At 45.3% G+C, this 14,526-nt stretch overlaps 1 protein-coding gene across 3 annotated transcripts in view; it reads left to right on the top strand.

Moving 5' to 3' along the window:
* The window catches only part of PAH (phenylalanine hydroxylase), a 42,776-nt gene that overhangs the window by 4,390 nt on the left and 23,860 nt on the right, over nucleotides 1-14,526 (top strand). For all 3 annotated transcript variants that reach the window (XM_040595248.1, XM_040595247.1, XM_040595246.1), the window contains 2 exons: nucleotides 301-408; nucleotides 12,140-12,323. In XM_040595248.1, the coding sequence (XP_040451182.1) occupies nucleotides 301-408; nucleotides 12,140-12,323 (292 nt within the window). The remainder of the gene's footprint in view (nucleotides 1-300; nucleotides 409-12,139; nucleotides 12,324-14,526) is intronic.

Below are 14,526 nucleotides of genomic sequence, written 5' to 3'. Positions count from 1 at the left end.
AGCCTGAGGGAAGGTCTTTGCACTGCAGCTGAAACCGAAGTGCAGAAATGTTTCCAGTCATCCCTGAGCCTGTTACACTTGAGAGGTGAAGCCAGGCAGAGATGATACTAGACCATTGTCATGTCCTTTTTGACTACCCTACTCTTATTTCTGACAGCAACAGTTGCCTTGATTACTACTTAAAGCAACTTTATACTCTCTTTACATGGCTGATGCCTTGTAAAAGGTAAGTGGAGCAAAGCAAAACTGACTCCTATGGTGAATGTAAATTTTTTTGTTGTTTGCTTTCTTTTCTTTCAGGAATCTATGTACATTGAAGAGTCCTCAAATAAAAATGGTGTGATTTCTTTGATTTTCTCTCTGAAAGAAGAAGTTGGGGCATTGGCTAAAGTTCTGCGCACATTTGAGGTAAATATTTTCCTTCAGGAGACATGACCAGGTCTTTACAGTTTTGCACTGCAGCAACATTTGCTCAGGGTATTTGTGGTCATGTTTGTGATTCAATTTCATTGCCATAACGGGGGAAAGCAACACACATTTCTTTTCTGGGATTAAAATCCTTTAAAGTCTTGGAGCAGAAGTAGTCTTTTATAGTTAAAATTTGTTTTCAAACTTTTAAATTAAAACCTCTACTTTTAACTGATATGAGGTGGAAAAAAATGCATTTTCTCCATTTAGGAAGGAAATACTCCACTGTAACTGCTCAAGTGAGAGGTAGAAGTGAGTTGGGCCATAACCTGAGACTGACATCTGAGTATGTAGATGTATATGTGTATAATGTATAGAAAGGCAAATATAACCTGCATAAGCTATGTGACTCATAGTGCACATGTTGCATGAAACATTTCTGTTGGGTGCAGCTATCACCCTCTTAGCCCCTGTACACCTCAGTAAATCTGATACAAATAAGCCCACCACCTCCTACCAGTGGTACTTCTGCAGAGGGGTTAGAGGGTACCTACCAGCATCAAAATGACAGCACTTTATTTACACCAAAAAGGGACTCAGCAACTCGTGTTGACTAATTTGAAAAACTTTTGGGAAAGCAAGGACCTTTTTACCTTTCAGGACATTGTGTGCCTATTTATTCTTGCAGAAATATTTCCCAGATGTCGTGGATCCTGTTTAAAAAGCACAAAATCCTTGCAATTCAGGGTGGTTGTGTTGCAACACAAACAACTGCGTACTCTATGCTCCCAAGTAAATACGCTGTTATATTGGGTTTGTGACATATTTTTTTTTCTTTTTTAGAACATCATCATATAATAGTTGTGCCTGAAAGCAGCTTTTTCTATAGAACTCTGTAAAAAGTTGTGGCCTGCATACTTTCCATTAGTAAATTGAACTGACTAGGAAATGAAAAGTTTGTGTGCTATTACTACAAATGAAAAATGGTTATGAGTTACAGAACATATTTGATTCATTAAGATGAAGGGAAATTCATACCAACGACAGCAGAGCTAGCTTAAATCTGTGAACTGACCACTGTAATGCAGTCCTGCAAAATGTCTGTATGTCAGTGGCGTGCATGCTTGTAAGTGAATTAGGGAGTCTGTTGATATTTTCTGGTTAAATATGTTGCTGTTTACTAACCAAGTTGCTGTCAGCTGTAAAGGAAAATCTGCAGGGGAACTAGTATAGGAAGGAGAGTAACCGCCACTTCTTGGATGTGACTTTTATTACCTGAAAGCAGGTACCTAAACTAGACAGGCTCAGTCATGGTTTTCTCCAGTTACCCTGATGGCAAATGAGGGGATGGGGCTTAGCTGGCCCATGTCTGCACTGGTGGCTGGGTGGTTTCTCCTCTCAATGAAGCCAATTCTTTCTGTGCAAACATGCGGTCTCCCCCAGCACGAAGGCTTGACAAGGGACCTGGCATAGGTGTACTTATATCAGTTTTGCATGCTGTCGGCAATGTAGTAGGGAAATGGATGGGTGTCTGGAGGAAAGGGATGTAATAGTACAAGCCTGACCTGCAGCTTCAGTTCCTTAGAGCTGTCACTAGTGAATTCATGAGTGTTGGGGTGTGTAAACCAGAGCAGACCTTGGGCTGTTCTAACTCAGCACAAAGGACTTTGCCCCGTGTAAAGTGGTGTAGGACACACGCATGCATGATGCGATAACCTCCACCTTTCCCCACCTGGGCCATAACCATGGTGCCTCAGAGACACAGAATTTGTGCTCAGTGACATCTGCAGCAGAGATGGGGAAGGTGGTGATATGTAGGTGAAGAGTGGGGACAAGGAGGAAGACCTCGTGAGGAATTTTTATTCTTGTACCCCTTACTGCTCAATAAAATCAACTGAGAGATGCAGGTTACCTACAGGAGGTAGTTCAGACTCTCTGTTGGTGGGCTCCTCTGGGCAGGGAGACCTCTCAGCTTGTCCCCAGGGTTTCTGTTGCTGGCTTGGTACTGACCCAGGGAAATGCACTAAGTTTGTCTCAGAGGGGCGGCACAGGGAGGAGATGTGGGGACAGCTGCTCTGGCCGTTATTGCCTCACACAACCACATGAAATAGGAAAAAGAAAAACACAAAAGCCACAAAATATGATCAGATTGTTCCCTGGAGTGGAACAGCCCTGCAGCTGTCAACTCCCATGAGGGCCAGACCTTGGGGTGTTTGGAGCCCCTCTGATCCTTGATGAGGCTGGGGGATGCCCAGGCTGTTGGGGTCTCTCTGGGCAGTTGCGTGTGGGAATGCAGGCAGAGAGCACAGCTCAACCCTTTCCTCCTCCCAGCTTGTGCTTTGGAGTGATCAAGGGACTGTGCCTCCAGCACTGGCTTTGAGGTTTTTGCCTCTCTAGCCAACCTATAAAACTATCCTGGAGATGAAGGGGAGAGGAGGAGGGGTGAGCGAGCTGAAAATGTGAAAGTCTTGAAAATAAATCCTCTCTCAAAACAGGGAAGAAAACGTGGAAGCAAGAGTCAGACTGAGAAATAGGGAATTGAAGGGAAGCCTAAAGAAAGGAGAGATCTCATGATGCCATCAGCAGCCAGGCTGCCTTTCTGTAAAGGAGGTGTCTGTGTGGACCTGGGGAGATTCATCCTCTCCTTGCTTTAAGAACTGGAGAAAAAAAAATCTGTTACTCCAGGAGGGCTATTCAGTCACTCCTGTGTCTGTGCCTGGGCAGAGCAGTTCCTCACTCCCAGATTCACATCCTGCCCACACCCTACTTCTGTCCTGGGATGAAACTTGGCTAGGAATTACCCCCCAACACAGTTTGATCTCCATGGGAAACAAGAGCTCAAAGGGAGCTGCGCTGTGCTCCAGCCTCACCCTGCATCTGGATAACAGGAGGTCCAGGACTGCTCATTCACCAAGCACCACAGCTGCTTCCCAGTCCAGATGTAATGTAGACTCACCTAGGAAGCAGACTTCCTAGGGAGGGAAGTAGTGCCCAAACTCAGCACAGATGAACTGAGTAATTCATGATGACATTCATGATAAATGAAGTCCCCATTGTGGGCCAGGATGGACTGAAGGTAGGAGAGCCTTATATCCAGGTAGGTGAGTGCACAAGCCAGTAGCTACCAAGAGAGAGCTCACGGCACAGAATTACATCCTGTAACTGAGACACCAAGTTTAAGAGGATTTCAATGTGTTTTGGGGAAACATTAATGTTTGTCCTACTCAGATATCCCTCAGGGTTGCTCATGCAGTTGTCAGAGTGCTGCATGCTTGCATATTTGTTTTTTTGCTCAAAGACCCAAACTCTTTTCTGTTCATGTCCCAGTTGCACACAGATATGTGGCTACAGTGACAACTGCTGTTTTTCCTGTGTAGCTTGAAGGCTTTTTTTTTCTGAGTAGTCTCCTTTATGTACTCAGCTCCTTCTATCTGCTGTCTTTATGTCTAAAATGTACTTGATTATATTCACTTTTTTCTTATGTTTACTTTTGGTTTATATTCTAATACATTTCAGTGATGGGCCAATGCACAATGTCCAAAAAGAGCAAGCAGTCTGTATGGAAGAAGGATTGTACCCTCAGAAGGACAGGCACATATTTAAAGAAAAGCTACATGACTCTTTAAGCTGAAAGCATTTCTGCCTCTAAAAGCAAACCCATACTATGTCTATGGAAGGGTTCAATGTCCACTTCGGGTAGGAGGAGAGTTCTTTCCCAGCTTCACACAAAAATAAGCAGCACTCAGGAATACACCCCCAAACACCAGACCTCAGCAGGCTCTTAAGCTCTTCTGACCCCTGGCTCTTGTCCCTGCTCTGTTTTGCAAATCCTTGCCTGGCTGCATCTATCTGCCCTTTCTGGACTGCTCTGTACTCAGGGTGCCTTATGCCACTGCTGACAATACAGTCTCTGCAGTCCCTTCTCCACCTTCCCTGTGGAGAGGCAGTTTCTGCAGGGCCATAATCACGCTCTGACATGTATTGTAATGTAATGGCAGCTCAATTATGCCCAGCAATAAGCAGGTTGTTAAAAATGAATCCATTTTGCTTCCACACTAGCTGCTCTGTGTGTTTATTGGAACGTGGTAAAGATTCAATTTCTGCTTATCAAACCAAATTTTTTTTCTCTTGAAAAGCCTATTTGTCCATAATCTTTATCTGTTCTAGTAAGCATACAGCTTCCTTATGAGTTCTGCTTGGGCAACACCTCTGCCCTGACTGCAGGCTTGAGGGTGGCTGTAGAGACAGCATAAACCCACCAGCAGAGTCTTTACACCAACTTCATTTTAATAGGACCCACTGTACACTAAGGCAGTGCTTGGTGCAGGCATATGCTGTTTGCTTGTCTCATGCTATTACAGAAGATGATAGCTGGGAAGCCAAAACTCGAGTAAATACCTTGGTCTGAAAGAGAACATTACACATATGTAAAATGTCATGCTTAAAATCAAGAAGACAGAATAGTCATTGTGGAATTGTGGGGGTTTTTGATTCACTGGACACATAAAAAAGTTACAGAGTGTATGTTCAGGTCAGAAAAAGACAGAAATCTTCCAGGTTTTTTATCAAAACCAAAGAAGCAAAGCAGAACATTTTGGGTTAACCCAAGCGTTACACTTGATGGGAATGTTTATTTTTCTCTGTAGTGATAGAAGCCTACTGAAACAGGCATCACTTTTTTTAAACAACAGCAAAGTACATTCTGAAACAAAAAAAGTGGGGAAAAAAATTTGTCCCCCCCTAAAATGCTGTCATTTCCAAAGTTAAATTCATCATTACAAATATCAGAACTAAACTTTTCAATATGTAAAAAGGATAGCACTCAGTTATGATTGAAATTTTTCCACATGAATTTGTGAATAGATTAATCTCCTCTGAAGTTCTTTTCCTGATGGATTTACAAGTAGTAGGAGACCTATCAGCTGCAGTATATGGCAAACGTAAAGTTGGTATATATTACAAGTTTGCTCAAATCATTCTCAGAGAGGAGCCTTCCATCTTCTCTTCACTGTTGCGACCTTCTCAAATACAGAGCAGGACTTCAGTACAAGGTCCAGCATCAGTGGCTTACTTATAGTGTGTAGGGTTCTAGCTCAAAAACAATCCCATCAATTTGCACTGAGTAGTACTCTGGCTTCCAGAGTAAGTTACTGCTCTGTGGGACCAAGTTGCTGCTCCATGGGAGGACTGGATGGGAGTAACAGGCTGTGCTACATGAGACCCTGCATTTTCAGAGCCAGCCAAAATGACTGTGCTCTTTTTCTGTTTAGGAGCTTACTGTATTCAACAGAAGTTCAAAGTAACTGTTATCTTTTTGTCCCTTGGGAAGGTATTGGCTCTGCAGTGTTTTGGGTTGTTTCCAAATGAGGAGAAGCGAGCAGTCACTTTGGCCAGGGGGTGTGTTGGAGGTGCCTGCAGCGATAGGTGAACCGCCCAGGCATGCCTCTGCCAAGAGACTTGTTTTTGTCATCATAGTATGGATATGCACAGCTGCAATCATTTTACTATACCTGAACTCACTGTCCCAAGTCCATGTCCTTGGTCTGAGCTCTCCTCTTTCCAGGGCCAGGAGAGCAGGACTCCTTGATCTAGTAAACCAACATGAGTTTAAAGAGAGACATGCCCTCTTGCTAGGTGCTTGCACAGTGCAACATGTTGTCACATATGCTTTTTGGTTTGTCCCGCTCCATGTTTTGTGGCTAGATTGTGCTGAATGCTTTGTACTAAAATTCGAGGTTGGAGGAGAAGTGCAGAGTGATGGACCCAGGGGATACTCCAGCGCCAGCTTTCCTCTGGAGCTGTTTGCTGGCAGAGGCCAGCTCTGGGTCCCTTTGCCTCGGTGAGCTTGTCATGTGAGGAATACCCTAGCATATGTGAAGGAGAAGATGTGGAAGGTCTGTCTTCAGCTGAGAAGCAGGCCCTTGGACAGTAAAGCTGAACCAGATGACTGCCTTTGCCTTTACCTTAGGAAACCATGGCTGATGACGTCGCTGTAACATCCTGATTTCCCCCAACCTGCGAAAATGGGGCACTGGGTTTCTACTTGTGTTTCTGAAAGCATTCTCCTTCAGGAAGCCCTCAACTAGCCATGGCAAAAAGAACATGTCACTTTTTTTTTTTTTTGTGTGTGTGTGTGTGTGTGAGGAATGTGCAAGTAAATCCTTGTGTATTTCAAGTTGGGAGAGCACAAGTTCTCACTAAAGATTGATTAGCAGCACTGTAATAGTTCTTCATCTGGTAGCAATGTGGGATCTCCTGGTGAAGCCAAACTTACTTAACAATAACAGTCACGAAAACAAGCTGCAGATGGATTTCACAGCTGTACTTAATTTTAGCAGCCATATACAGGAGTATTTAGTAACATGTAAACAGAAGGGCATATGAATGCCACGGGAAGTAGTAGCCCATAACAGTCCCAGAACGTATCTATCCCCACTGAAAGCTCCCCCTTGCAGCTATGAAAACACAACTTTTCCAATGATCAGGCCATTAAAGTCTCCGAGGGGACTAAATTCTCTTGGCAGTGATGTCTACAAGACTGCCAACATAGTGTAACACCAGGCTGGTTTGATCCTGCTGTGTGGGGCAGCTGCAGTGCAGGAGATGCTCAGTCAGGATGGCATAACTGGAATAACCTGGAGAAGAGGCTGGAGCTGCTTCACGGCCTCTGTGAGCAAGCGAAGGCTGGGATCCAGCACTGTGCGGTAAGGCAGGCAGGGAGGTGGGCAATCATCTCCTGTGTCCGTCATTGCCTCGGTTGTAAACCGATACCTGTATCTCTAACCCCTGTCATTCAAAAATCATGATGTACACAAAATGGACCTAGTTCTAACTTGTTTTTTGAGCTCTGAGAACATGTCTGGAGACTTCTTTCTCTGATGGGGAGTGATAGAGACACAGTTAACTTGAATATTCAAATAACGGAAGCTGAGGTCTTTCACCCCCAGGAATGGAGGTTTTAAGAAAAAAAACAAGAAATTCAGAGTGACTTCTGCTGACTTCAAGGGATATGGCACTACTGTACCCCTGTGATCTCCATCAGGTATTACAACTAATGCTACCCTTAGTCCTCAAGGCAAAATCCATTCTGAATTGTTAATACTTGCTAAGAAGTATATTAGAAGTGGTCTAGTACGCTGCTTTGAAATAAATGCAGGGTGAACAGCTACCCCTCCTCTACCAACACAGAAGGAGACCAGAAGATATGTAGTTGTATGATAGGATGTGTCCACATAGGAGAGCCTCAACCTCTGTGCAGGTCGTAAACCTGAGGAGAAGTAGGGAAGCACCAACCTGCTGCAAGTTCTTTGCAACTGCAACGGAGAATGGGATGAATTCAGCAAAGGCATGTTTAAACTCAAGCCATGGGCTTAGCTGATTCCTACCAGCTGTAAAATAGGGAAGGCAGAAGAGACCAATGTTCAAGTGTGTATCCAGCCTCAAACATCTGACAGCCCAGACATTCCAAAACCAGTTAGTTTAGGAGTTAGGTTCTATCGATAAAAAATAGCTCAGAAATCATGAAGTCCCATTGAAAAAAATACAGAACTTTTGTTAGCTGTCTTTTGAGAGCATACATTGTCAAGATTTCAATCTCTACTAAAAAAGGGGGATTGAAAACTGCTCAAATTAAACAATTAACCCCCCAAAGCCCCTGGTTTCCTTTCTCAGGTAACCGTTTTTCTTGAGAACTTTGAGCTTTAAATAAAGCACTGACCACTGTGAGAAACCTGATGCAATTGCAAGAGCTGGCAATACTGAGGATACAAAAAAGTTTTGCACAGTGTGACACTATGAAGCTTAGACACTAGATGGAGCAGTCGGACTAGAATGAAATAGAGATTTGGAAAGCAACTCCAGTAACAGCCACTGTAAATATTTTGAAATCAGGGACTTAGTAGCAAGACACAGCATATGAGAGCATGTTTCTCCAGGAGGTGGATGTATGCTGCTGAATTCTTGCTTTGAAAACAGTCACCAGAAGGGTTCTCCCTTCAGCTTCTCTGCTGTGAGGTCCTGAAGCTTTGGCACAAAGAGGCAACAGCTTGGCTCTTGCGTGTTGCTGAGCCACAGCCACCCCTCAAAGAAACAGTAAACCAGCTTCACACTCTGTGAGAAGCTGTTCTGCTTATCTCAGGTCTAAGAAAGGAGGTGACTCTCTCCACAAGCTTCTTTCTCCCTATCTTCTTTTTTCTTTTCCCCTTCCTATTTTCTCTTAGATTGTGGCAATGCTTTGGGAGGCATTGCTGCTCCCACTGCCTTAAGCATGTCGTGCCCTCCCTGCAGCCTGTCTCTTGGTTCCCAGCCCATCGTTCCCGCCATTTCTGGGCAGTGCTGTTTGTGCAGCTGCTTACTAAGCCAGGTTGGAGAGCTGTTACAGCACGAAAGTCAACTGGCCAAAAAAAAAAAAAAAAAAGGATATGGTTGAGGTACCTGTGTGATCTCTCAGACAAGTCTGGCATCTCCAGGAGAGGGATGCTGGGGCAGGGATGAAGACTTGTGGGTGGGGGAGGGAAGCAGGCGATAATGGCCACTGAAGAGATGTCCTGTTATCGCAGCCTCTGCAAGATGTAGAAAGCCCAGCCAGGGCCCAGGACCCCATTTCCTGGGGTGAATCTACACAAAGAAAGGGTACAACACCCCAACATACCAGTGCAAGGTGCAAGTAAAGCAGCACCTAAGCATGCCTGAGCTGAGCCTTTGACAGGGGAGGTTTCACAGCCACTCTCCGCCTCTGCAAGTGGCTACGCAGAGCAGCCGCAGGGCCCTGGGCTCCAGGTGCCAGCCCCATGTCACCACACTGCTCTCGGTGACAGGGCCAAAGGGGCTGGCAGCCCCCTGCGCCTGCTGCCTGTCAAAAACCTCCCAGCCCGAGTCAACTGAACTGGCCGCTCCAGGCTGCCCCACCTCCCAGCGCCTCACCGAGCGGAGGGTACAATGTGTGGTCTGTTTGTGAAATGGGGCTTTGGAGGCCTAAAACAAATTGTCCTTGGGGCCCAGGACAGTGGCAGCCATTCTCTCCCCCAGACAGCCCTGTGAGGACAGTATCTTTCAAGAGCAGCAGTTGGTGAATGCGCTTTTGACCTTTTCAACTTATTGTATTGGTATCTAGCCAAACAATTTGAGTTCATCTGTAGCGTGCAGCACTCAGGAAACAGGGGAATGACATGCATGCTGCTTCCTACCAAGAAATAAACTGCCCATTGTGGTAGAGTGAATGAGGCCTTTGCGGCTGATGGCCAGATGCCCCCTTGCACTGCGCAAGCACCGAGAGGAGCAAAGAAAACCTTAAAGGGCTTGAGAAGCTCAAACTAGAGGGAGGTACAGAAGAAAAGACTCCCTCTTTTTCCCCTGTAGGTCACAAGTAGATCCTCATGGTGTTTCGTCATGGATGAAAACCCGACCCCACTGCAGCAGCCGGTTTGACACACACCAGCAGAACCATCATTTTACCCCATGTAGTTTGGGGTCTTAGGCCTGAAAGCAGCAAATCAAAAGCTTCTCCAGGGCTGCTGAACACTGTGTGTCAGCTCCTCTGACTCTTCTGAAGTTTTGCTTCAGGCCCAATTTTCCTCCAGGGGTTTGTCTATTCCTCCCATCCCCTGAGGACCACAGACCTGGTCATGGTGTGCCATGGCCACAGCTCCAGTGTGAGCCTGACAGGAATGTCAGGTGGTAAAGTCACCATCAACAACTGAAATCTGTTGAAAAGGGTTTTCTCAAAAAAAGAAAAAAAGGTAATATTTTCATATCAAATTATAGTGTAGAGGAATGAAGGCAGTGGGTTGATTAGCATTGATACTATGCAGCTGTGGCCTTGCCTGGAAGGCAGTGGGTTGATTGACATGGATGATGTGCAGCTGTAGCTCATTCCAGCTAAGTAGTTAAATAGCCCTGAGGATGGTGGGAGGGGTGGCTGGATGGAGGAGCAGCAGTGTGGTTGGACTTCTGGATGAAGGAGAAGCAGCATGGACAGTAGAACTTGACCCAATGGTAAAAGCCTGTTGCAGCCTACTAGTTTGACTCTTGCAACAGCCAGTATGTAGGGACAGTTAAGGAGAGGCAAGGTGGGTGAGAGTAGGATTTTTTTTGTGCTTATGTGAGGGTGCTAGGAAGACATGCAGTGGCTTTGTCCCAAAGATAACAAGAAGTTATTCCAGAGACCTGAATGCAAGTTCTTTCAATGTGGAGGAAAGGCAAATATAGAGCCCAATTGCTCGGATATTGCACCAGCATATGTGTTTGCCCTAAAGATGGGGTAGTGTCAGATGGTAAAAAGACTGGAGTAAGTGGCATGCTGGCAATACCCGCCAATGCAACCACTCTAATTGATATGTCCCTTTGGTCTGGGACTTCTCTAAGCTCTGAGGGCCCACCAATGCTCTTTGTGTCAGATGAAAAGAGCTGGTGAAAGTCTCACATGAATTCTGTGATGGTTGGACATGGAGCCCAAGTCTTAGTTTTGCCAGATTAGTGCCTGATCTTTCTTTCCTTTATGGCAGCCATAAGGAACAGACGGTGGAAGTGCTGGCTATTTCAAGCCAACCCTGGCTGTTTTTTGTATGTCCTCAAAAGCTGGGATCACTAAAAGAAGGTATTAAGAAGGCCACAGCTGCATATTATCAATGCTAGTCAACCCACTGCCTTCGTTCCTCTATGTTACAATGCTCAAGAAAATATTTGAGTTCAGCTAAACTGAGGTAGATTTTCATGGACTTGTGTTTAAGTAACTGGAAAAATAGCATTTTTAGCTACTTGTGGCTTTACACATTGGCATGGTGGCATGCCTGAGGTCAGGTACCCACTGGCCCTAGTCATCATGACCGTAGCTGCCAATGATCCCTTCCTTCAGACCTAGGAGGCACTGCTGCTACTGAGTGAAGATCCTTGGTGAGATGGAATTTAAATTTCTGTGCTAAAGAAAAAACTTCTTTGCTGTGAGAGTGACCAGACTCTGCAGCTGTTGCCCAGAGAGGTTGTGGAGTCTCCATCTGTGGGGATACTCAAAACTTGTCTAGACACTGTCCTGAGCAATCTGCTCCAGCAGACCCTGCTTGAGCAGGCTGTTGGGCTAGGTGATCTCCAGAGGCCCCATTCAACCTCAGCAGTTCTGTGATTTAAAATACCCATGTTTTTATTTTCACAAACCTGAGCTGCCCTTTTGGTGTAGATTCACGTTTCCAGTTGGATCTCTGCCCAATACCTGCTTACAGCCCTGGAGACTGTGCAGTAGCTTGGCAGAATCTTATCTCACAGGGTGGCCAGCTGCTTGCTTTTCCAACCTCCTTTCAAGATGTTCATAAATACAGCATTCACTTTCTCCTGAGAGGGTTCTCTGCAGGTGGAACACCTACTTCCCATGTAGATCCTGGGGAAATGTTCTTGTCCACACAGAGAAGCTCCTGTTATGTACTTGTGGTACTGGAGTCACAATTTACAATACAAAACCTGTTTACAACTTGTATTCTGCTGTCCACCTTTTTCAAAGGCTTGTGTGGTGCATAGTCTTTACGCTGGTGTTCTGTACGAGGATGAATGTCGCATCCTTTCTTCCTTTTTGTCTCTTTCCCTGCTATCAAAGTCCTCAGTCTAGTGGCCACCATAGGCAATTCTCTACTTTTGAGTTATTTGGATTGCACAGTATGGGTAAACGAACGACACATGAATTTAAGCTAGTCTTTATGTCATATTTCTTCCTCTAAACCCTGTGGGACCAAAATCTCTCTCATAGGAAAAAGATATAAACCTGACCCACATTGAATCCCGACCTTCCCGTCTCAACAAAGATGAGTATGAATTCTTCATTAACTTGGAAGGCAAGAATGTCCCAGCGCTGGACAAGATCATCAAGTCCTTGAGAAATGATATTGGAGCAACAGTCCACGAGCTTTCACGAACAAAGAAGAAGGACACTGGTAAGGATACGTTGACAAGGATAACGTTGATAAGGAATATTTACATCACATACTTATGTTACTTCTTTTTCCTGTAGCAAAGGGGTTCCTCTTGGATCTGTATGGCTGCATTTTCCTCCCTCTGCCTATTCTGCCTATGTTGTAAGCTTTTGCATTTGGAGACTTTCTCTCAGTGTAAACTGCCATGCTCCATCTTTTGCCACGCTTCTGACTAGGTCTTCTGGGAACTGGTGTTAACGGTGTTATGTTGTCACCTGCCGGGTTAGCTGGCAGCACTCGCAGTCTCCTAAAGACAGCCTTGTTGCAGTAGCTTGTTACACTATCTGCAGAAGTTAACAGGGATCAAAAGATGATTAGAGTTACAGGCTAAGGGCTCAACTTGTAAATCCCTAAACAATGGTGCAGAAAATTGTAGGTACATTTATTTTCTGCTCCCAGTCCCTGCTCTGTTTTAAAATAATAGGCAGCATTTATATATACAGCTTTTGGAAAGTCATGCAGGGTGGCAATTTTTATTCCTGATACACATGTAACGTGAAGGAATAACAGGGGTGCAAGTGGGACACATATCACCATGTTTAATGTAGATAGGTAAGTTTATCAAACCCAATGACATGTTCCCTAAATCCCTGACTACCCTCCCAAAGCTGCTGGACCAGTAAGCACTGAAAGCCGCTGCAGAGCTTGTACACTTTTACCCTTTTTTTATGTTCTCTGCCCACATAGGAACTTGGAAGAAGAGAGACAGTATCTCCATGTGGGATACACTACATCTGTCTAGTTACTGTCTGCCCTGATTAAAAAACCCCACATAAATTGGATAACAATTTAAAAGGGCAAGCAGTTTCAGAAGAATCTTCAGCTGCATGCATGTACTTGGCTTGTAGATCAATTCCCCTGAGAAATCCAGGCCTTGATCTGTCTCCTTTTTCCTCCCACCCTGTCCCCACAATAAATCTGTGTCTGTTCAGTACCCAGTATAGTCAGGCCTCTACAGTACCATTTTGTGGAAAAATGTCATCTATTGAAGACTTCCTAAGGAGGGATGGCTCCCTGGAGTCCCTAGGGAGGTCACCAAGGGGGTGTCCTGGGAACAATTACAATGCCTGTGCACCGTTTGTCCCAGCTAGGGGACTGCCCTATCTTGAGCACTTCTCCCAGAGAACTCTCAGGTGAAAAGAAGCTCTATGTTAACTTTTAAGTGATACACAGACCCTGTGGACCCATCCAGACTTGCATAGTGAGTCCGTTCAGAGTCAGTCCATGTAAAGCCCGCACTGGCAGGTGAGTACATCACGATCGTGACAAGGCATCTTAGAAACAGATGTAAAATACTAAATCAGGAGATGGAGAGGAAAGTCATGCAAGGGGTTATGTGGTCTGTCCCCTGGCAAAAGGCAGGACCAGCTAAATTACCATCTGCCCTGAGCAGTGGAGATATCCCAGGCTCCATGGCTCTGCACTGAGGGGCTGCCCTGTTCTGACCAGCCTCACTGAGAGCTGATGAATTCTCCCCCTGCCTGCCTTGGACACTGGGAACAGAAGATACTCTTCCTCTTTAGATCAGCCTTTTCAGTCTGTGGTGACAGTATGGTGCCCAGCCTCAGACTTCCCTTCTCAGGATGCCTGGTTTCTGGGCTTGTGGCTGTCTTGTTGCTTTTCTCTGGAGCGTCTCCAGTAAATTATATAAAACTTAGATGTAATGATGAGCTATAAGGAGTCTACTGCTCTGGTGAGAAATTAATTAATGACTTATTAAACCAGTTGCTGTTCCCTTGCTGTTTATTTGATGGATCCTTCACACAAAGTCCAACTGCTTTCCAGGTTCTCCTTACTTAGGTAGGAACTGATGGTAAAGGATAGTGTAACAAAACAAAAAGTGATGATGAAGTGCTCTCACAGTGCCTTCCCCCTTGTCATATGTCTCTGGGACCTCATAAATCACTCTGGCACAAAACTTGTGGCGTAGCAGAGGTGACAAGAGCCCAGTCCTGTGCAAGGCCTGGTATGGAGTGATGGCATCCTTGTGGGGCAGAGGGATGGATTGCCCTCCTGCGTTCCCCAGGGCTGGCATGCCCCTGGATTTGCTTTCTGACTTTGCTGTTGTGGGCCCTGCCTGCTGCAGCCCTGTCCTTAAGGCACCCTTGCACATCTGGGCTGAGAGGAAAGGAGGAAAAATCTCATGAGGTGACTGTCCCCGCTG

This window comes from Falco naumanni, chromosome 5 (genome assembly GCF_017639655.2).
Source record: "Falco naumanni isolate bFalNau1 chromosome 5, bFalNau1.pat, whole genome shotgun sequence".
Taxonomy (NCBI): Eukaryota; Metazoa; Chordata; class Aves; order Falconiformes; family Falconidae; genus Falco; species Falco naumanni.
Note: the sequence above shows the minus strand (reverse complement) of the source record. Positions and strands in the feature narration are given on the sequence as shown.